Below are 23,516 nucleotides of genomic sequence, written 5' to 3' on the forward strand. Positions count from 1 at the left end.
GTTGGGATGAGTTTCCCCTTGTCACTGTAGGCTTCAACCCATGAAGTTTAGCTCCACATAAATATATTCCCAACTCCCAGTTCATGGTCAGTTTCACAAATTCTTACTCTTGTCTTATCTTATCTTATTACTTTGAGCATAAGGTTTATCCTGATCCAAAATGATTTGGGACGCAAATGATTTTTACCATCTCTGCCTCACCAATCTATATTATAATTCAACAAGATAGTATATTTTAGGGAGTGCTGTGCTCCATCCATTTTTACTAACAAGTTTCACTGAAATATGAGATGCTTGAAAGCGGTAGTAATAATAAAGGAAATATCTATTTTATATAATAGATATTATATCATAATAACCCACTACAATTCTGTAGTCCAGCTAGATTTCTTTCGAACTGAGATGTACTGATTGTGACGCGACGTGTGTGGGTGTGTGTTCTGTTCCGTCTCTTAGTTGCCCCATTGCGCATGTGCACAGCAAGCAACGAGGGATTCGCGAGCCGATGAAAATGGCCGACATGGACACTGAGGTGTGCAGCAAGAGCCGAGATAGCGGGAAAGGACAGGAGTAAGAAATACTGAATTCCATACATTTCATAAACTTGCATTTAATTCTGTCGTGTACGCTGAGGTGACCTGCCTTGTTGGCTGATAAGCAGCATTACTGTAAACAGGTGTCTGTAAAAAGTTGTAAGTTGGCGTTACTAGTTTTATTGGCTATGTCGCTAATGTTAGCCAATTAGGCAAACTAGCGAGCTAACGTTAACTATAACCAAAGTGATGGCAGATTAATTGTAAAATAGCCGATGTTGGCTAACGTCTGCCTGGATGCGTTCCACGAATCGTTGGGATTTGTTGAGGTTGTCAACTTGTTAGCTTACAAACTGTTGTTGCCATTGCTAGCTAGCTTACCGGTGTCAGTTTATGTTAGCCACATGCTCTTGGCAGGTGTATTCTTGAACTCAAAGCAAACACACGCTCCTGGTATCCTGGTAACGCTTGATTTCTAGTCAACATTAGCTTGCTAACTGCCCACTTTTTATATTGTCAAACGCAGAAATTATTTTCTAACGTCGTCGACAGCCATTTGTGTAGCTTTAGACCGTTTTATGTTTGCCAATTGTTATAGACTATAATTAGCTAGCCATTTAGCTAACACCAGTTGTCCGTGAAGCATGGTTCTGTAGTTCGCGGTGTGTTACTTTGTTACCTACAACTACTAGCTACTTGGTCATGTTGGTCCATGTGTTTGTTTGTTTTAAAGCTAGGAAGCGGAAACGTCAGCTAACGTTAATGCTTTATTACTTTGGCTTTTAAGGTTTGTAACAATTTGCTGTAGCATTTCAGACACAGCAGTTGCACTTGGATAGTAAGCAATAAAACAGCTCTCTTGCTAGCTAGCCAACTAGGAACGAACCGTGGCTAGAGCATCGTAGGCCTAACGTTACTAGAAGTAGCATTAGCTGACGTTTTTTTAGCTTGCTGTCCTGGTAACGTCGTGAAATCTCGGATGAGAACAGGCCGGCCATGGTCATTGAGCTTTTCTCGTTTGGAAATAGTTAAATATGGAATTGATTTCTTTCCAAGTATCTTTTAGTTGTTTTTTTTCCAGATCCCTTTGGCGCGATTAGCTTACATTAGCTAAGATATTAGACATTATGTAACTGCAAACGCTAATGACACCGACCACAGCTTTCAACAAATAAAAGTTCTCGTGTTATTTCACTCATAAGAACTGTATAACTCACAATGCAACCTTTTGTCAGGTATTTGATTATTCGTGTTAATGTCCCACAGGATAATGTTTATCCTGTGGGAAATCGGTTTCGAAATATATACCGATGGCCAATAGTAATGTTGCTATTGTTCACAACAAGAAAATATTGCCTTGAAAATAAATTACTTGCTGCCTCCGAGTGGATTGATTTTGATGCTAAAGGTGAAAAGCTGTTTGTTGCCCTCAGTTCTTACTGACTGAACTCAACGGGAGCATTACTGATTTGCTTTCCCCCCCTGGAACACCTCCTTTATCTCTTAAGTTGATAGTGTAATTGATCAGTAGGAGCTATGAATCTACTGTAATGCTGAAATGGGTGCATGGAAATTTTCAGATCAATGCAAGGATTATTCAATGCAAGGACTGAAAATAAACTAAGGATGTTTCCACTGAATCATTAGCAACAAGCCAATAGGACAGTGATGCATCGTGGCAGAGCTATTATCTTTGACATTGTGTCCTTGTTTTTACAGGAAGGACGAAGTGGAGGGTCCAGAGAAGAGTGGGAACGAGGAAGAGAATGGGGACGTGTCCGGAGAAGAGGAGGAGGAAGACGAGGATGGGGAGGAGAGCGGTGGCAAGCCAGAGGAGGAGGCGAAGCATACCGGCGGGAGCAGCGGCGGAAAACGCAAGAAGAAGAAGCACAAGCACCGCAGCAAGCACAAGAAACACAAACGCTCGTCCCCCGAGGAGAAGAACCGCAGACACAAGCACCGGCACAAGCACAAGAAACACAAGCGCAAGGAGAGTGCATCCACGCTCGCGCCCGCCACCGACAACTCCCCCGGCCACGGCGCCAAGGGCAAAGGGGACGCCTCCCCCGCGGCCAAGCGGCCCAAGCTGGACGACATGGCGGTGCTGGAGGACCTGGAGAAGCAGAGGGCCATGATCAAGGCTGAGCTGGACAGCGAGCTGATGGAGGGGAAGGTTCAGTCGGGCATGGGCCTGATCCTGCAGGGCTACAACTCGGGCTCGGAGGACGGCGAGATCCAGGAGCGGGCGCGGAACGGGGAGCTGCCGAGGAGGGCCTCGGGGAAAGCCCTCGCCCCCAAGAGCCACGGCGCCCCGCCCGCCGCCAAGGACGCCAAGGCGCGGCGGGAGTCGGCAGACGGCGGCAAGCCCGGCTCCAAGCGCCGGAGCAAGTCCAAGGACCGGGGCGGCAAGCAGCACAAGCCCGACAGGAAGAAGAGCAAGAGCGGCGCGGAGGCCGGGGGCAGGGAGCGCGCCCGGGGACGCAGCCGCTCCAGAGACAGGAAGCGCTCACGCAGCCTCGACCGGTCCAAGGACCACGCCAGGAAGTCCAAGTCCCCCGCCGGCAGGCGCCGCTCATCTGCGGACAGGAACCGGCGGTCAGCATCCCCACCGGGGGAGGCGGGGCAGAAGGCCCGCCCGGGCCGGAGGCCGACGTCCCCTGGGGCCCCGGCGGCCGCGCAGGCGGACGAGGGCCAGAACCGCGAGCGCGGCGGGCGCAGGTCCCGGTCGCCCGAGCGACGAGCGCGCTCCAGGTCCAAAGATGGGAAGCCCAGGCGCCCCGAGGCGGAGCAGGACAGGGACAGGAAACCGGCCAAGTCCCCCTCCAAGGACGCGTCGTCGGGCAAGGAGAACCGCTCCCCCGGCCGCAAGCTGGGGGGCAGCGGCCAGCGGCAGCGAAGCACCTCCCCCCGCAGGAGGGACCGGCGCTCCCCGCCGGCGGCGGAGAGGACAGCCATAAACAGCCACTTGGCCCCCCAGTCCCCAGTCAGAAGGGCACGCAGCCGGTCCCTGGACCGCAAGCGCAGGGAGGCGGACCGACCGCGACTCTCCCCGGTCAGGTGGGGGCCATTTTACTTTCTCCCTGTTGTCTCAGAGGAGATCGCTTCTCCTGGTCGTGGTGGAATTGCTTCATTATTTTTAGCTGAGCCTTTAGGGTAGCATTAGCTTTTCTCCCCCTTCTGTTTTCCAGCTGTATCGGTACACCTGCGCTAGGCTAATTCAGGGGTGATGACAAAGGCGTGGGTGGATTCGGGCTTCAGTAGAATTCAGATGAAAAGCTGAATTGTGATCTTTGATGCAGTGGAGCAGAATGGATTGTCATTCCGGTAAAGATGCCTGGAATTCCCTTGTGGGGATAAACAAGCCACCTAGACCGAGCGTCTTAATTTTAGAATCGGCGTGCTCTCAGTCGGCAGCACGTTGGTTTTGACAATGAAGCGACTCCTTTCCTGGCGCTTGGTTCATTATGGAAACCCTGTTGTTCACACACTGTCCCACCCTACGTAAAGTACACATCCAGAATTTTCCATGTAGTTGCACTGTTGTTGAATATTCTCCTATGGGTCACATTTACATTAAATATTAGCCTGCATTTTTATACCTCCGTGACGGCACAACCGTGGCCGGAGGCGTTGTGTTTTCTGGTTGTCCGTCCGTCCGTCCTTCCCATTCTCGTGAACGCGATATCTCAGGAACGCCTTGAGGGAATTTCTTCAAATTTGGCACAAACATCCACTTGGACTCAAGGATGAACTGATTAGATTTTGGTGGTCAAAGGTCAAGGTCACTGTGACCTCACAAAACACGTTTTTGCCTTGGCGGAGGCATACAACCGTGAGGCGGTATTTCTAGTTGGTAGTTATGTTGTGATGAGACTTTGAACAGTGATCGAATTAGTTAACGTGACTCATCTGAAGGGCAGTGTCGCTCTGTAGCTTAACAGCTGCAAACAGGAGACTGTTTGGCAACCAGTTCCATATCTCCTTTAAAACAGTGGTAGCTGAATAAAGAACTTTAATTCACTTAAGATTATTCTCTGAAAAATGGTCGCCCTTTGTGTTTATCACAGGTAGCATATGTGCTTATTGATGGTAATGGACTGCATTTATATAGCGCTTTTATCCAAAGCGCTTTACAATTGATGCCTCTCATTCGCCAGAGCAGTTAGGGGTTAGGTGTCTTGCTCAAGGACACTTCGACAGGCCCAGAACGGGGTTTGAACCGGCAACCCTCCGACTGCCAGACAATCGCTCTTACCTCCTGAGCTATGTCGCCCCATTGATGTGCTTTACTTATCAGTTTGTGGTTCCAGTGCTGTGGATTTTACCTTCAACGGAGGCAAATAGCCTAATTTAGTCGGGTCATAGAGTAATTCAGCAATACACCTTTTATTTGGCCAAATACGTGAAACCGTTCAGGTACTCATTTCAGAGTTCAAGAAGAGAGTCTCAAACTTATGTTTACACCTCTGTCCTTTATCTCTTTCCATAAACCAAATGAGGGAAAGCAAAGCAAGTGTGTTCTAGCCTGGTTAAGCAGATGGACTGTTTTTACTGGATGAAGACAGGCATTTCAACTATTTTAGGATTTTGCCCAACCGGTTCAATGACTTAATTAACCGCAACCGTCTCTACAGTGGCATACAATGCTTAATTACATTACAGGCACTTATCCAATGCGGCTTACACACCTTTTACATTACATCCTTTATACAGCTGAAGCAATGCAGGTTAATTACCTTGCTCAAGAGTACAACAGCAGTGTCCTACCTGGGAACCTGTGACCTTTAGGTTACAAGACCAGCTCCAAACCCATTTTTTTTTTATTTTACTAAAATCGTTATGTATTCTGACATTTTTTGGTCTGTCCCCTCCAGTTTAAGTCGGGCTTAACAGTCTCCCCAGTGCCCTTGGGTCTGTGCCCTTGGGTCTGTCCTCCCTGCCCTCTGCCCGTTATCCTGACGCACAGTATCCTCTATCCGTCTGTCCCGCAGGATGCGTTCGCGGGACGAGGCCGGGGCGCGGTGGGACAGGTCGCGTGACGGGAGCCCCGGGCCGGGGGCCCGGCGCAGAGTCAGCCGCTCGCCCCTGAGGAGGAGGTCCCGGTCGCCGCTGAGGCGCTCGCGGTCGCCGCGCAGACGAAGCCGGTCCCCATTCAGGCGAAGGTGAGACCGCTCGGCCAGTGAGCCTCATTAACCCCCCCCCCCCCCCCCCCCTGCATCTCCCAGGCTAAGAGGCAGGCTGGCAGGGACAGCCCCCCTGAGAACACTGTGTGTGTAAGAAGGAGTTTTTAATTGTGTTCAGAACAGGGCCTTCTATGACTGTGGTAACCAATCCAGTTCCTGGAGATCTACCGTCCTGTAGGTTTTCACTCCAACCCTAACAAAAGACACCTCAGTCAACGGCTAAAGATCTTTGTTGAGCTGCTAATTAGTAGAGTCAGATGTGCTGATTTATGGTTGAAATGAAAACCTACAGGAGGTAGACGGGAACAAGGTTGGTTACTACTTATGGGACCACTAACATGAGACTATTCAAACATGTTGACGTGTACTGCTTAGAATATTTTAACAATTTAATTTTTTTTTTACCTTTAACAGTCAATATCCCTCAATTGTTGCGTTAATTTTTGTATGCAAAAATTGATTCAACTGCATCTAGGTCTGTCTGAGAAAGCTGTTAAACGAAATTTGAATTCGAATTCTTTGAATTTTAATTTGAATCGACCAAAATCGCCGTCGTTATTGCTTTTAACCAAAATGAGTCTTTTATCAGTGACATGTATTTTTCCATTGTACAGGACTAGCCGTCGTGTTAGGTCCTCCGCAATTTCTACTCTCCACTTCGCACATTTATTTTTCTTTTAACGTTTTGACGGTGTGGACCGTATGAGATTCACCACAGGGCCCCTAATCGCTGTGGTGATTCTCCCCCCTACTCTCCGCCGCAGGTCATGGGACAGGGACAGGCTGGGGAGGTTCAGGCCGCGCTGGCGCTCGGGGTCCCGGGACAGGGGGCGGAGGCGCAGACGCAGCCGGGACGAGGACAAGTACAAGGGCAGCCTTTCGGAGGGCATGAAGGCCAACCAGGAGTCCTCCTCTGAGGAAGTGTGAGCTGTTTAAAACTTTCATTAAAATTCTTCTTCCGTGAGGCAATTTTTGTTATTTGACACTTTGATATGACTCACGAAGTTTGAATGACCACATTCTATTCAGGTGATAAAACACAAGCCCCTGTTACATGAAATAATTTAGGAAACACTGGGTGGCATTGCTTTGGAATAGAGCCTAATTTTTGTTTTGGCTTTTTGTAGCATAACTGCAGAACTTTTAAAGTTCTTTTTTGGTTTAAGCGTGGTTGTTATTTTTGTCTTCTACTGTTTTATTGTAATGTGATTAAACAAATGAAGGTCAATTATGTGATGTTGCAACTTTTTACTGTGTACTTTCTTGTGAACTGTAGTTTACTTTAACAGGCAGCATAAATGTTAAATGTCGTCCATGCAGCTGATTTGTAACTCTTAACGTTCATTGCACTATTGTGTGGGTGTTTTGATCAGTCACTCCCTGGTTAAATAAAGTTGTGTGCTTTTGTCATTAAATGAAATGGTGATTCTGAGACCACAATATAAAGTGGGTCTCACAGTGATATATTCCACCACTTCTATTGCCTTTATTGTGGCCCGTATATTTTACTTGTAGCTGTTTATTGGCGGGCTGTGAAATGTGACCTGTTGGGGAGATCTTGTGTTTCTGGGAAATCCCGATAGATTTTTTTCTGAAGACTGTAGTGACTCCTTGTTCATTTAGGTTGGAGGACTATGATGTTGACGAGGAGGATGAAGAGGCAGTTATCGAGCAGCGGCGTCTGCAGCGCCAGGCCATCGTGCAGGTTCGTACGCAGAGTGTTCCCAGCAGCAGGGCTAACCGAGAAGACTTAATTCATTTAGTCGTATCGCTTCCCTCGTCTGAACGACCCACTCAAAGGGCGCCACTCGGGTGTCTGTCGAGCGCACTGAGACGAAGCCGCCCTTTTTTCCCCCCCGCTGCGCAGAAGTACCAGGCGCCAAACGAGGACAGCATGGCGTCGGCGCCCTCGGAGCCCAGCAGCCCCCAGAGCAGCGCCCGCAGCCGCTCGCCCTCGCCCGACGACATCCTGGAGCGCGTGGCCGCCGACGTCAAGGAGTACGAGCTGGAGAACGCCGACACCTTCGAGGCCATCGTCAAAGCCAAGCACAACCTCATTCCCGTGGAGAAGGACGGTACGCTGCCGAGTCTCGCTCTGCGTCGTTCAGCGACCCTCGTTAGGAACGAACGTAGCCCAGCGCGAGCGTGATGCACTGTAAAAATATTTTTTATGATGTAAATTTGCTCTTTTAAAAGCACGCTATGCGGTATTTTTACCTTGAAATAACCATGCTCAGTCGTATCTATGGTGCACTGGCAGTCTCTGTCTTTTCCCAGTCCGTGCTGCTCTGCTTGTATCTCTGCCTCTAAGGATGTGTCGGGATATTACTGGCAGTGGCGCTCTTTTCTGTGTGTGTGTGTGGGGTGGGTGGTGTGGCTACAGAGACTGTGGTGTGGGATCAGGTTTCAGGAGCATTTGTAGCTAGCTACTGCAATGGCAGAGGTGAAGAAGCATAAGTACAGCAAAACGGCAAGCCGACACGGCTTGTTCAAAAACGTGTCGGCCTTGGAACTGCTTTTCCTCGATTGCTACAGCTATCGAAAAACAGGAAAAAAAAAAAAAAAAAAAAAAACGGTATGCAAATGGATGTAAAATATAAAATTGGAGATGAGTGGGATTTAGGACGTAGGAGGAGAATTTGTTTATTGTAACCACTGGACCACAGCATGGCTTAAAAACCTGCATATTATGCCTTTATATCATTCAAAAAACGATATTAATTTTGAATATCTGGGAATCCTGCAATATACCAAAACATTTGAGTCATTTAGCCTTGTACAGAACACATCTGTTATTAATCTAGCTTCTGAAGTTCCTTTGTGTGCACAGTACATAAAGTTTTTACACATATTGATTATCCCTTGTACTTTTAACAGAGGGCTCCTCAGCTCTATGTAGTGTGAGCTCCTACCTTACGATTTAACATCCCCTTCTGATGTCCTGAGACAAACTGCTATACAAATCTGATGGAGACAAATTTAATTGAATTGAACTGAATTGATAGGAGGCCTTCTGAAAAACTTGAACCAGAACTGAGTGAGTCATGATCAGACAATTACATCACAGCCATTTAGCAGACATTTTTATCCGCAGTGACTTGCACACCTCTCACATTTTTACACGGTATCCATTTTGTACAGCTGGATACACGCGGAAGCTATTCAGGATAGTCATGATGCTGAAGAGTACAATGACGGCCTACCTGGGAATCAAACGTTGTCTTCCCATCCCTTCAGCCAGTGTTCTGTGTAGGAGAGGTGCTCTGCTGGGTCTGATTGGTCAGCAGCTGATTGGTTCAGTTTGGACCCTAAGGGTTGGAGCTGCCCAGGTTGAACTACGTGAGATATCTACCAGGGCTTCCAACGCAGCCAGCTGTTATCTCTACTCCACAGGACATCATCATTTTCATTTCTTATATACACAAGCAGTGCAGGCCATTCGCAATATCTGTACTTGTCTTTCAGAAAAAGGCTGCAGGGGATCTCATTGGTCTTTAAAATGAATGTTATGGTCAAGGACAATGTATGTGGCACAAAATTTAATCCCGCTTGTTTTAAATGATTGAATCTTATACATTTTTGCTTCGTTCAATGTACTTTTCGCCAGATAAATGTCAGGAACTTGCAACATCTCTCATTAAAATATGTCCTTCACTTGTTCCAGGATCCAATCCAAAAAAGCCATCAGCCCCCGATATGTTTACAGAATCGGACGACATGTTTGCCGCATACTTTGATGTAAGTACTTAAAAGCCCCTGCTCATTTCCAGTTGCTTGGCATTTTGACATGGTTTATGCGTAACTACTTGAAGCATGGAGGTTACAAAATACAATTCTAGACCATAAAAGATCATGGAATTTTCTCGGATTCTCTCTGTAGTGTACTAGTGAGTATGTCAGATAGCAAGAATAGTATTTAACATGTATTGTAAAATACATGTTAAATACTATTGTCAAAAAAATGTTTAATGTAAATTAAAATCATTTAAAATAAATGAGGTCAGATTCATTTTTAACCAATGATACAGCAGTGCTTTTTCTTAGAAAATATAGGTACCCAGTAAAATTACATTATACGAACGGAATTCTAGTGATTGAAGTGCATGTGATGAACTACAAAATCAATGGCTTGGTTGGAGCACTGCATCTAAGTGTGTTCGACTCCTGTAGCAGGACCTTGGTGGGTGTGTGTAATTGGAATGCTGTTTGAATTGCAGAGTGCAAGACTGAGAGCGGTCGGTATTGGGAAGGATTTTAAAGAGAACCCCAACCTCAGGGACAACTGGACAGATGCAGAAGGGTACTACCGTAAGTGTTAAAGATTAAGCCTTTCATTCTATGGAAAGGTCACATCTTAAAAATGTCTCTTGTCATGTATCATTTTACATAGAGTTAGCGATTTTAATACAAGTACGTAATATATGAGGTCTTGCTTGTCAGTTTTGTCCTGTTGTAAACTACTCCAGTTTAAAGCTAGCCTTTCCAAAGAGCAACTGAGGAAGAGGCAGGCCAGTTTTCAGGTTTTTCCTTTGCCAGCAGTTTAGCAGGTTAACTCAACTCGCCAAACTTTTAAGGACATTTTCTTTTACTTTGTGAGACAGTGTTGAGGACAAAAGATGATTAAGTCCAAGCCTGGGTTTAAAACTATTCCGCTATTTCAATTGGCAGGCGTGAACATCGGGGAGGTGCTGGACAAGCGGTACGGGGTGTACGGCTACACGGGACAGGGTGTGTTCAGCAACGTGATTCGGGCCAGGGACTTGGCCCGGGCCAACCAGGAGGTGGCAGTCAAGATCATCCGCAGCAATGAGCTCATGTGAGTCACACCACGAGAATTCAGTTTGGTTCAGTGCGGTTAATGCAAACCAACAAAGTACGAAGGCTGCTGTCCTGCATCAGTGATTTGAGGGTTTATACTGTGTTTGTGTCATAATGCTCTGAATCATAGTCTTGTCTCAGATCTGTTTTAATTTTCACTTCCTACCGATTGTTTTTGTGAAAATTTCATTGTTTTCAAAATGTGATGTTAAATGCAAAGCTCCATAGTGCAGAAATTTGGACCTCCCAAATGTGTAAAAATTTTCATGATTATGAAAGTTTGATCTCCCTCATACTTTGTCTTTCAAATGTTAACTGTTAAGATGTATCAGTCTGTCTTCCCTATCCTACATAATATATCTTAAAATATTGCATTGAGATGGATTTTTGCGATTGACAGGGTTGAATTGTAATTCAGATGTGTCGTGTTGTACCATTTTGACTGGTTTCCAGGTAAGATTGTCTAACATTGAAAGTTTTGCGAGGTGCCGACTCACAACCCGAGTGTTTTCAAACAGGCAAAAGACGGGACTGAAGGAGCTGGAGTTCCTGAAGAAGCTCAACGACTCCGACCCCGATGACAAGTTCCACTGCCTCCGACTCTTCAGACACTTCTACCACAAGCAGCACCTGTGCCTGGTGTTTGAGCCCCTCAGGTAACCTGCTCAGCACCGTAACCACAAGCAGCACCTGTGCCTGGTGTTTGAGCCCCTCAGGTAACCTGCTCAGCACCGTAACCACAAGCAGCACCTGTGCCTGGTGTTTGAGCCCCTCAGGTAACCTGCTCAGCACCGTAACCACAAGCAGCACCTGTGCCTGGTGTTTGAGCCCCTCAGCTAGCCTGTTACGCAGTGCCATGGCCTTCATAACTCAAGCAGTCTGAGACATAACAGCTTATGTCAGCTACGCTGGTACTGTGGTCATGAGTATTAATGAGCGCATGTCTAAAGTTGGGCTTCTGCTCTACCTGAATCCAGGCAACTCCTAAGTTTAAAAAAAAAAAAATCCTGGGTCCTTGAGTGCTGTTGGTTCTTAAGTGCAGTGTTATGAGCCCGTGCTGTTCTGTTGATAGATGGTATTGAAGTGCATCAGCTCATTGTTACTGTGTTGCCTCATCTCTTAACTGCTGCATTGTAGTCATCATTTCATTTGGAAGCCATCTCAGCTTTTTGTCCAGGTGTAAATAAATTGTTGTGTGAAAAGTGTCAGGCTCTTTCATGAATGGAATCTCACACCCCTGGGCCAATTTGTTCCAGCCATTCAAAATGAGCTGTATTGGAAGTGTTCAACTGAGAACTGGATAGGGCAGAGCTGCAGACAGAGTTCTCTCAATAGAGGAGCGGGGTTTGTGACAACTGGCATTGGGGGGGCGTCGGCAGTCCTGTCCTAGGAACAGCTGTCTGTCAGTGTCGTGCCTCATTACATCACGCACGTCAGCCTTGTGTTTGAGGTCTTCGGGGGCGGAGTCATTAAGGCCCGACATGTCGTGTGTCCCCGCCCCCTCAGCATGAACCTGCGGGAGGTGCTGAAGAAGTACGGGAAGGACGTGGGGCTGCACATCAAGGCGGTGCGCTCGTACAGCCAGCAGCTCTTCCTGGCCCTCAAGCTGCTGAAGCGCTGCAACCTCCTGCACGCCGACATCAAGCCCGACAACATCCTGGTGAGTCGCCGTCGACCGCCGGCTGCGTCGCGACCTGGCATCGGCCGTCCCTCGCCGGCGCTTTTAAACGTCCCGTTCTGTGCTCCGGCAGGTGAACGAGTCCAAGACCATCCTCAAGCTGTGCGACTTCGGCTCGGCGTCTCACATCGCAGACGGCGACATCACGCCCTACCTGGTCAGCCGATTCTACCGGGCGCCTGAAATCAGTAAGCTGGACCTCCGTTCTGTTTATAAGCGGGCTCAGACATTGGGTCATGTGCATTTATTTTATTTTATTTTTTTTGCATGATTTGTCTTCAGCCTCATAATTGATACCAATCTCCTCTTGGGGGGTAATGGTATGGCAATGGTGATGGTCTTTTATTCTGTGGTACTGGCCCTTTAGGAATACTCTGGTGTGTATTAAACAGTTTTAAGGGTCTTCAGGGGTCTGCAGTGCAGGTTTTTTCTGGCTGAAGAGCTGAAGTACCATTACAGGCAGGTTTTGACTGTGCTTTGTGCCCCGGCAGTCATCGGGAAACCCTACGATTACGGGATTGACATGTGGTCAGTGGGCTGCACGCTGTACGAACTCTACACAGGAAAGATCCTCTTATCGGGCAAAACCAACAACCACATGCTCAAGCTGGCCATGGACATCAAGGGCAAGATGCCCAACAAGGTACTACCCACTTCAGTGTGTTGGTCGTTTAGTGATACATTTACTTTTCATGTTGAGATCTTGAATCTTGTCCCTAAGTTTCTCTTCATTTGGTATACTTAGTTTTTTTTTTTTTGCCCATCATCAAGGACACAATCCAGCACTAACAATATGCAGACTGACTTAAGTGTTCCCGGTTTGGTGATTGCGATGATAAATTGTATTGTTTTTCTGTTCGCAGATGATTCGTAAAGGTCTGTTCAGAGACCAGCACTTCGACCAGAACTTGAACTTCCTGTATATTGAAGTGGATAAAGTGACTGAAAGGGTATGTGTCTCTTTGTTTTGTGTTTGTCTTTGTTTGTCTTCTTCGAACACCATGTTTTTATTTGTCACGTCAGAAAGTAGCACAGCAGTCAGAATCTTTTTGTTCTTGTTGCCAATTCAGTCTGTCAGCTCTTGAGTCTTGTCAACTTAGAATTATTGTTAACAAAGGGAAGCGATGGTACATAAATTCCAAAAACAAGCATAACATTTAAGTATAAAAAGAATAGTTCTAGTGAAAGCCGGTTCTTGGAGCAGTTTTGAAGTGTTGATAGTTTTGATCTGTCGCAACACTGCTTTCTGGGAAAACAATCACATTTTCAGTGTTGCTTCCCATGCGTTCATACTCGGTAGGTCTTTGAGTCAGGGCTCAAGTGAAGCTTTATTGAAATCTGTTTGATTCCATAGCTCTTTATTGTCCCTGAGAGGCAATTTTGTTGCTGCCCATTTAAAATAAACAAGAGGACATAGAATACAACAAAATAAACAAAGAATAAAATAACGGAAAATGCCGTCAATTATAAGGTCACAGAAGTTATTCATTCTCATAAGTATAAATTTGTCATGGCAAAGCAGACCCATCTGAGAGACCCATATATATGTTTGTGCTATATGTAACTAAAAATATAACATCAGTTTCTTTTTTAAATTGCAGTAGTTCAGTAAAGGGTGCTGTGTTCTTTATAGTCGCGTTCAATTAATCACTGTACTCATATTGCAACCCACCCCCCTGGAAATATATTCAGGTTCAGAACGTTCTCTGTTTTAACCCATGTAACTTGCAGTTAAACAATTCTTCAAATTTTCCAGCACACTGAAATAGCAGTTAGAGTAGAGTGCGTAGGAGGATACATGAATGGGGTTGATGCTAGATTGACGCAGTCTAAAGGATTGCCTTTATTCTGAGCACAGCACTCTGAATAACAGAATAACAGCAGTGGCTGAGTCATTCTGAGGCTGAGAGGTTTTCAGCCAGCGCGGTGGACCCACGCCAGTAAGGGTGAAGATCATCCATCGTGAGCTGGACGGGCCTTTCCCCGAAAGCGTCCCACGTTATCTGTAAAGTCCAGCCGTTTGGCAGCACACCGTGTGTTTAGCTAATCGTTCAGGTCGCCAAGCCCTCAATTTTATGTTTGTGAAAGGGGAGTGGGCTACGGATCATTTTTTCCGTACAGATTTGAGTCCGTCCTGCAGCGATTCCCTCTTTAAAATCAGAGTCAGATGTCCTTCACAGCTGTGCGGATGATGATAGTGGTTTTTATTGAGCGATGCTTTATTATAAACGGGAGCTTGCTGCTCAATGTTAGAAGCGGTCACTCTGAGAAGGCAGTGCACATTAACTTCTGCAGGTAAAGCAATTATTGAGGAATTGAACTCTGCAGTTTATGATATGCCTGGTCAAGGAGATTTCCCAAAATTCCTTGAGATATGACACACCACTGCCACGTCCCCCTACATGAGCACAGGAAACCCCAGACCCTGTCATCAGCCTCAACCCGACTTCTGTTCCCCACTCCAACTTTATGATTTTTAGTGACTATTGTGTGCAGTCTGTGACACAGCATTATTCAGACAGCCTAGAAAATACACCATAGAAAGTTTGATTCCCTGTCATTTTTTATTAAATGGTACTAATAATAGATCTCACTGCCATCAGATGAAAACAATAAAGTGGGAAGAGTACTGGATATTTCTTTTGTCTTAGTTGCTTGTTTAGTTACTGCGAGGAAATATAGGAATGGATAGAATTGATAAGATCAGACTGAACACCACAAGCAGATGCGTATCAAAGTGCATGCAAATGACATGCTGAGGAATCTGAAGGAGATATGAAATTGTACGCAAGTGTACGTGCTTCTTCCATCAGTCCCGTACACTTTGCCCATGTTATACATGTTTTCTGAGTAGGCACCTTTTACTGTATATGCCTAGTCAGGCGTGTGCACAGCATTATGCCAACCCACAGTGTTCTCAGCTAAGCCAGTCTTTCCCTGAGCGTTCGCTTCATCTCACCGTCTCCGACCGGACCATTCCCCGGGCTCCCGCCAACTCCTCCCCTTCACACCGCCTCCTCTTTCTCCCTCCTCCGTCTCCCGCAGGAGAAGGTGACTGTGATGAGCACCATCAACCCCACCAAGGACCTGCTGGCCGACATGGTGGGCTTCCAGAGGCTCCCCGAGGACCAGCGCAAGAAGGTCAACCAGCTGAAGGACCTCCTGGACCAGATCCTAATGCTGGAACCGGCCAAGCGCATCAGCATCAACCAGGCCCTGCAGCACCCCTTCATTCAAGAGAAGATCTGACCCGCCCTCGCGCCACCAAGTACATGGGTCTGGCAGGAGGCAAAACAAACTGAAAGACATTGATGAAAGTTTGTTACTGCAGCGACTTGACTCAAGAATGTCTGGAAACAGGCTTATTTTTTAAGCAGTGTAACATTTTTAAAAATTGATTCTGATGCACGTGCATAAACTTGTTTGTTTTTATTATGAGCATAAAATACAACCAAAGTTGGGGTCCAAGAATATATGTATATATTTTTCTTGTTGGATGAACTACAAAGCACCCATAAATTGGGGGAAAGTTTGACCTCAGCCTCGCTGGTGAAGAAGTACTACTATTGTGTTTTGGCCATTCCAAATAGATTTTTAAGGTGGGGAATAAAAAGCCTGTAACTTTTTTTTTGTTTGTTTTTTAAATTCCTCATTTAGTGTTTTTTTCTTGGGCCCTGGAAGGTGACCAGTTGCTATAAATGTAAATAGGTGACGCATCTTGTTCAGATTCCTGTTATCGGGAAGGTTTATTTTTCTCTAAATTGGTTGCCTAGGTTTGCAGAAATGAGTGAAAATGAAGTATCAGGTGAACGTACTTTTTTTTAACGTGACATGTTTGTTTCTCCTCTGTTGTGCACACAGAGGCGTGAAGGACGCGGTGCGTCTCGCGCGGTCGCGGCTCTCGCGCGGCGCACGCCAGCGTAAATGGCGTCCGTGGCGCGGCCGTGCGTAGCCATCTTGAGCGCGCCCGCGGGGACCACTGCCTCTATTAAAGCAGGTTGTGTACCACTTTCTGTAGACTGAAGGTAAGCTCCCCAACCCAAACAACTGCACATTTTAGCACTCAGAGCAGACTCCCTAGCCTCTTGGGCATTTGCTTACGCTTCTTGCATGTTTCAAAGGTTTAAGAAGATGGAGTGGGGGGGGGGGGGGGGGGGGGGGGGATAGAGGAGAGAGCCTGACAAACACTCTGCTCAAAAGCTGCAGACCGTCGGTTTTTTAAATATCCGAGCTTTACAGAACAGCTGTCGGTCCGTGTTTAAAATGTTAATGCTGTTTCTTTTTTTTAAAAGCTCAGGAGTGAATTCGAATGGGTTTTCCACAAACCAGCCGAGTGCGTAGAAGCGAGGGGGGTCGGGGGGTGTCTGCTAAGCTGTCATGGAGGAAAGCACCTTCAGTGCACTACCTCTTACTTCTTTTGTCAATAATTCTACTTTGAATCCTTGCAGTTTACAACTTTTCAAATGTAACGGGTAGTCAACTGTTTTTCTCCCTTTCCCCAACTTTCCGCTAAATTTTTAGTGGTCACATTTCAGTATGAAAGGGGGGAGGCTTTGTACAGTTTGAGTTCATTTTTAAGATAATTCAGTATTTTCCTTTTTTCCGTTCTCTCATGATTGTGATCATGTCTTTTGATACAGGGGTTTTCCTGCTCAGACCTTTATCATCTGCTTGTTGCAAGCGGTAATTGCTTCTTTAAGTTTCTCCTTTGTACTGCTCAAAGACTTTGGGGAATTCAGGGAAACAAATTAAGGAAATTAATTGTAGTTTACACAGAAATTTTGCTTTGTTTTTTGTCTTTGGCTACCTGTAATGTCAGATGTTCTTATGCCCACTGGACGGTGCGGAACTGTTGTAAATTCTCAAAAAAACATAATAAAATAAAGTTTTTTTTGTGAAAAACAAATCCACAAAACATGACTGTGCAGTATGTAATGCGTAAGCTTTGTCACTATTTTTGTTTGTAGTTTCTTGTATGCTATCTTGTTTTCTCTCTGAAGCATTTAACCTCAATCTCTTGAGTTCTGGAATCTTTCTTAAGCCTGAATAGAAAACAAAGATTGTAGTCAAAGAAGTAAAGATACTGCCACCAAGCCATGTACACTGTTTGTCCCCAAACTCCATTTCAGTATATTATTGCGTATAGGTGTCAGTAGGGAAAAAAATTGATTGGATGTGTTGTTCACTCAACTCTAATTGATGTTTGTGATATCTTTCCCACTGTTTCCTGTGGTTGCTGAGAGACAGAAAGCAAGTTAAAACTTCCAGGCCTGGAGGCTCTGTCACCCATCTGCTACAGCCTGGTTCTGAATGAGAGAGACAAGATCTCCAGCTCCTTAACAAGGTCATTTCTGATGGCATATGTAGATAAGACATAGACTGGGGAAAGTGGTATACACCAACACAGATCTAGATTACCTGTAAACAATACTAACGCCAGCTCTGCAGGGAACCCAGGTGTCGGCCATTTTGTAGTTGTCACCTTCATTTATTACCTTGGTACTACCACTTATGTTCAAATCTGCACACCTGCCTGAAAGGGAAAGCAATGCATTTCTTCTGAGCAGCAGTTACTCATGTAGAAGACACCCAAAGCCTTTGCCATTGTCAGTGCTGTAGCCTGTGTGGTACACCTGTGTTAAAGGTGTTGTTCTCTTTATATTCTCACCAAAAAAAGGTATGTTTTCATTTCTCCAGATCACATGTAGGAAGCGACCATGCCATAGGAAAAAGCACTGTAAAGTTGCCAGACTTGAACTTGAGGGGCATTTACATCGGACTGTTTAAATGTGTGGAAGATTTCCCCACACGTAAAATCTTAATTGACGCAGCGTTCCTTTTTTTAGGTGATGTTTTCCCAGAGTGCTCTTAGATGCTCGTTGTATTCTCTGTATTCTAGGCGCAGTCCAGTGGAAGACCCTCACGGGGATCCTCACCTGGACAAAGGTTTCTGTTTCAGAGTGCAGACTGTTGTGCCCATCAAGTGTAAAAGATGTCATTGTTTTGATTAGCGCTTAGCTGTGTGGGGTCTGTAAGCAATCCGGAAGATCAACCCCCCTCCCTCTGACCTCACGCTGTCCATCTGAAAGTTGTTTCTTTTCTAACTGTGTGAAGGGAAAAATTTATTTTAGATGTGAAAGAATTTTAGATGTGTTGAGTTCCAGAATGTGAAATATAGTGCGTCTGCTGATTGTGATGAAACCTGACCCTCCTTACCAACATTTATCTGCAAATTTTATGATGATTGGTGTTGGACTGTAGAAGCAACTTTAAAACAAAAAAAATAGTAGGGTAGTTTTGTGAGTTTGTACAGATATGGTCTTGATACAAGACATTTTGACAAGGCAGTTTGAAATGCTCTATGTATTAAAGTGATCACTGACAATAAGGTAATGCTTTTGTTTTTTTTGTTTGGGGACAAATATTAATTAAATATTATTTAATTTTTATTACCATGGTAATACCTTGACTTTTTCTTTTGTTTTGCAGGGTAAGTCACCATTTTCAAGTACCTTCTTTCTGACCTGATATGACTTCCATGGAGGCTCCAGTGGCAGTCTACTTGCACTGACTCCGAACAGCTTGATTGTTGGGCAGTTTGCCATTCTGTGTGACCAGTATAAAAAAACTTTATTTGCATAGCAGATTATTTGCATGACTTCCATAAACTGATATTTTCAGTATTTTTCACCGAAGTTTTTTTCTATAGCAAGTCTAAGTACCTTGAATTGTGTGTAAAACTGTGCATAAAAACAGTTGTCCACCTGTGTTTATATAATAAAGTGCTGTGGAGAAAACTGTCTTGCATCCCCTTTTTCATGTACTGTGAGATACTCTAATATAAACTTAGTCATATTTCCCCCCCCCCTTTTAACCTAATCGTATATGTACATCGACAACCATTGTTCTAACATCCACTATATCTAATATCCAATATCGATTCAGGAGAGCGTAGATGAGCACGTGCTCCTTCACTGCTTATTATCATGCTGTAGTTAGTAAGTCAGGCTCCCACAGACGTGAGTCTGAGGAAGGGGCTTGACACATTGCTCAACAGGTGGATTTGCAGGCACTCAATCGACCGGTGGGAGTCTTTGGGGAGCGATGTGACTTTGGAGATGGCTGATAGAAACCCTCCCACCCTGAGCCGGCTATATTGCCCTGCAGGGTTTGCCAGCCATAGTTGGCACTAGAACGGTCCAGATTGGACACCACACCGATGGGCTTTCCACGCACTAGAACAGTGTCTTAACATGCAGCACCTAGCCAGATTAATTTTTTTTTTCTTCATTGCGTAGTGTCGATTTTTTATCGGGCTGACCTAATGAGTCAAAAATTTGACCTGCATTTTTTATTCTGCTTTTTTTGTCTTTCCTCCCAGTTAGGACACACCATATCTGTGGTATCCCAGAGTGTGCAGATTTCTTTCTCTAGAATACAGGTAGCAGTGGAAATGAACTGAGAAATACCTTTACAATGTACGTGTAATTCATTTTTGCCTATATTCAGGATAAATTGGTTTGTCCAGCCCTAGTGGAGCCGATCAGACTGTAATGCGAACATCAAACCCATGATATTAGTAGTCCCTATAATTCCTGTGGTTTTTCCCCTTCGGTCAGTGCATTGTAAGCAAGATGAATGTGGAACATCTGAAAAATTAGATCTGAAAGGGACTTCTTTGCAGATTCTGATTCATCTGGGAAATCCATGAATGATACTTTTATGTGTACCTGGTCAAAATTGCCCTTAGTCGGTTTTCTTGTACAGTTACCACATACATGTTTTCCCCCACCTACAATTTGCATAGACCATGTGAAAATGGATACTATTTCATTTTCAATGAAGGATAACACCTACAGCACTGTGTACCCATCACTGTGCTGTGTAATTAGATTATTCTTGATTTAGCTAGTAGTGAAGCGTGCCTCCGAATGGAACAACAGCAACTCTTCCAGCCGTAATTATCCCTAGAGTCCTCCAATCAAGGTGCTAACCAAGTTCACACCTGCTATGCTTCGCACTCTAGAAGGATACAGGGTGGTATGACTGTTGGCTAAATAGGTTTAGGTTGCTTTGTCCATGGAATTCTCCATATTATAATGCATTCAGCTAAAGCAGTAATTTGTTGGATTGCACCATACTCATTATGCTTAGTCTCTCTAAATGTAATTAACCGTGGCTTCATCACAGCCAATTACCTTGTTAAGTATTCAAATAGAGCTGCTGGAGTAATATATGGTGGATTTCAACCGCAATTCAGATTACTAAATCATAGTGCTGAGAAAGTATCCTTATTCATTACTGCTGTGGTTAATATGATTTCATTTATAAGTTCCAGAAATAATGGAGAAAGTTTTTTTATCACTTAAACAGGAGCACTGCAACATGCACAATATTCATTTCCATTATGCTTTTCTTTTTATTGTTAATTTGGTCTAAAATACACCTATCATTCAAAGCTTAAAGAAAATGCGATGTATTCTAATAATCGATTGATTCGTGAAATTTGTGTATGTTTCTATGAAACTTCCTAGTTTCTACCACAAGAGGTCAGGCTTTCCATTGTCACCCATATATTGTGACTACCTGGAGGCCTTATTTTGTTGCCTTGAGATTTACAGCAGGGCCATAAACTCCAGTCCTGAAGGGCCAGTGCCCCCTCATTTTTAGTCTGTGACCTGTACCGGAGCACAAGACAAAACAAGACTCATGTTAATTCCAGTAGAAGTTAACCAGACGTAAGTCATATGTTATGTTCAGATTGAAGTTATTTGTTCTGGTATGAAAGTAGGTGGAGAGAGTACTGCACCAGAATGGTAATACAGTATAGAAGGAGAATACCTGCAAGGCATATATACTGATGGCTCTTTGATTGTGAAATGCTATAGAAGCAATAATATAGTCTCAGACATTGCACTTTACATTGCTTGAAATGAATAAACTCACATTTGCATGACAACACATGACTACGCGTGTCATGCATTTGTCAGATGTGCTAGCTGATTGGAATATATCCAGACATAAATGCTTTTAAAGTCAATGCCACTCCAAGCGTGTGACGTTGCTAGCACCAAATACAGGACCCCCAAAATATTGAGCGAAAATGTACCACCCTGGATTTTCACCTCAGCTTAGTTGATTGTGACTGGAGAGATGAACGCTTCAGAAGAGCATCAGCATTATGAGGAGCTCCATTTTTCTGCCTATTTCCTTATTTTCTTCATACCGTGGGTTCCCTAATGGAATGGATGTGGAAAGGAGACATTTGGCAACAAAAAAATTCTAAGACATTTCTTAAAACGGAACCTTATTTTTAAGTGCACAAAGGCTTTTGAGTCATAACTCAAGGCTGCGATTTGCATTTATTTAAAGGACACCCACTTATGTTCAGGCAGCAAAATCATGAGTATTATTCTTGTAAATGCTGGTTTACAAATAGAAATGTGTCATCCTCCATAACATAGCTACAATGCGGATTGTAACATTGGGTAAAATTTTTTCAATCTGGCTCTGACCTCTTCTATAATAAAACAAACTACTAGCATTTATTAAATGAACTAAGTTTACATTAATAAAATGTATTCATTTGACCAAATGTCACAAATAAATTTGCAATTGTATATCATGCCATATAAATGTTTTTAAGCATTTATAACCAGATGGCATTATGAATTTACTCCAGATTTGATTTGTGCATACTCTTTTTCTTTTTAGTTTAGGGATCATTCTTTATTTGCAGTGACAAAGGCTGTCCCTATACTTTATGATAGTAAAAATCAGCTTTATATACAAACAAAACATAGTATATGCATGCATTTGTGTTTTGTGATGTAACTGTAGTTTTCCCAATTTTAATTAAATTTTTTTTTTTAATTATTTTTTTCTTTTAGAAATCTGAGATGCCATAAAAACTACATGTCCCCCTCATATTTAAAAGAGGTGAGATGGCATGGCATTGACACAATACAACATATTTAAAAAAGGAAATTGCTTGCATCATATAAATGTATATACTGCAGCATGCATATTTTATCTGTTATTTTATATAAATAAAGTTTACCGCTTTTAGAAAAAATTGTGTCCCTCAGTTTTATGTCTGTGGTGTTACAACAATAGAAAACTTCTCCAATAAAAAACAGGAAAATAAATTTGAACTACTTCCTGTGTGTAAAGGTCAAAGTAAGAGAGGATTGACCTGAAGAGTTCAGGGTGAGTTTAAATGCTCTCTTATTTTTCATAAATTTTACTAAATCTTTGACAATTGCATGTGCCACACTGAATTCTATCTGTTGTCTGTTGTGTTGCTACCTTAAATGTCAAGGTTTTAGGTCTTGACATATCTTAAATCGCCATATCAATTACTTAAATCGTGACATATATGAAATTTTTAAGTTTTAAAATGTGCTGTGACCTTGAACTAAGATGGTAGTGTACTCCATTTTAGAAAAGTCCAGCTTTGTGAAAATTTGTCTGTGGTGTTGCTACATGTTTTGGTAACACCACAGACAAATGTACACAAAGCTAGACTCATCGGTATTACCAGATATAATTAAGACACATAAGTGAAATAATGAATAAAATGCATATATTTTGCTTTCACAAAGATCAAAACTATGTCCTATTTTATCACTTTTGTTTGGCTAACTGCTACTGAAAAGCAACGTCTTTGCAGACAGCATAGAGGTGCAGACCCGGCTCGTAGAGTAGAGTACCTGCAAAGGAGGCAGCAAACCTATTTAAATGACCTTGAATTTTTTTTTAATAGACAGAGAATAGGAGATCTCTTAGAGAGAGGAAATAGGAGCAAAGAAGAAATTGTGAAAATACAGGACAAGAAAGAGCAGAGAGTCTTTCACAAAGCAGAGTCTTGACTCCACTAGCAACACCAGAGTAGACCCAGCACAAGGTCAGTTTTTAGGACAAGGGAGTGGAAGGGTTGCCTGAAATACTTCTGTGTCAGGGGCACACCTTGCCCTCGCTCAGGGGACACTCAGGGGCAGTATTGGTAGTTGGTAAGAGGAATTCACTCCCTGTTGGGATTTGAACCCGGAACCTTCTGGTTACTATGGGCTTACTGTGCATTTGCTCTAACCAACCTGCCACCCAGATTTTTTTCAAAATGAATGTTTAATGAAAATGCTTGTTGACCTTACCTTTGCTGTTTTATCCAATATGTTGTCTTAAATGAGCTATGTACTCTTATGAATCTATAAAGTATGAATTACATGACTTTGTTAAAAAAAATATTCAATTTTGAAGTTTACCTGAAAAACTGAAATTGTAAATGAAGCGATGAGTAGTGGT

The 23,516-nt window shown here is 43.9% G+C and overlaps 1 protein-coding gene across 6 annotated transcripts; it reads left to right on the top strand.

Annotated features, from left to right (window-relative positions):
- Window positions 1-473: 473 nt before the first annotated feature.
- Window positions 474-19,009, top strand: LOC118225824 (serine/threonine-protein kinase PRP4 homolog). 6 transcript variants are annotated; one of them, XR_004764903.1, is made up of 18 exons: window positions 474-570; window positions 2,253-3,590; window positions 5,525-5,695; window positions 6,481-6,639; window positions 7,340-7,421; window positions 7,584-7,791; window positions 9,381-9,454; window positions 9,934-10,024; window positions 10,385-10,532; window positions 11,053-11,190; window positions 12,041-12,194; window positions 12,286-12,400; window positions 12,704-12,855; window positions 13,076-13,162; window positions 15,258-16,895; window positions 17,460-17,556; window positions 18,112-18,158; window positions 18,702-19,009. XR_004764903.1 is itself a non-coding variant. In XM_035414813.1 (15 exons), exons 1-15 carry the CDS (start codon window positions 506-508, stop codon window positions 15,459-15,461), a joined length of 3,186 nt encoding a protein of 1,061 aa, XP_035270704.1. In that variant the 5' UTR covers window positions 474-505; the 3' UTR covers window positions 15,462-17,129. The 6 variants fall into 6 exon arrangements, 1 of the variants encoding a protein (XP_035270704.1); XR_004764902.1 differs by having other exon boundaries at window positions 17,460-18,158; XR_004764901.1 differs by having other exon boundaries at window positions 18,112-19,009.
- The last annotated feature ends 4,507 nt before the right edge of the window (window positions 19,010-23,516 follow it).

This window comes from Anguilla anguilla, chromosome 4, assembly GCF_013347855.1.
Source record: "Anguilla anguilla isolate fAngAng1 chromosome 4, fAngAng1.pri, whole genome shotgun sequence".
Classification (NCBI taxonomy): Eukaryota; Metazoa; Chordata; class Actinopteri; order Anguilliformes; family Anguillidae; genus Anguilla; species Anguilla anguilla.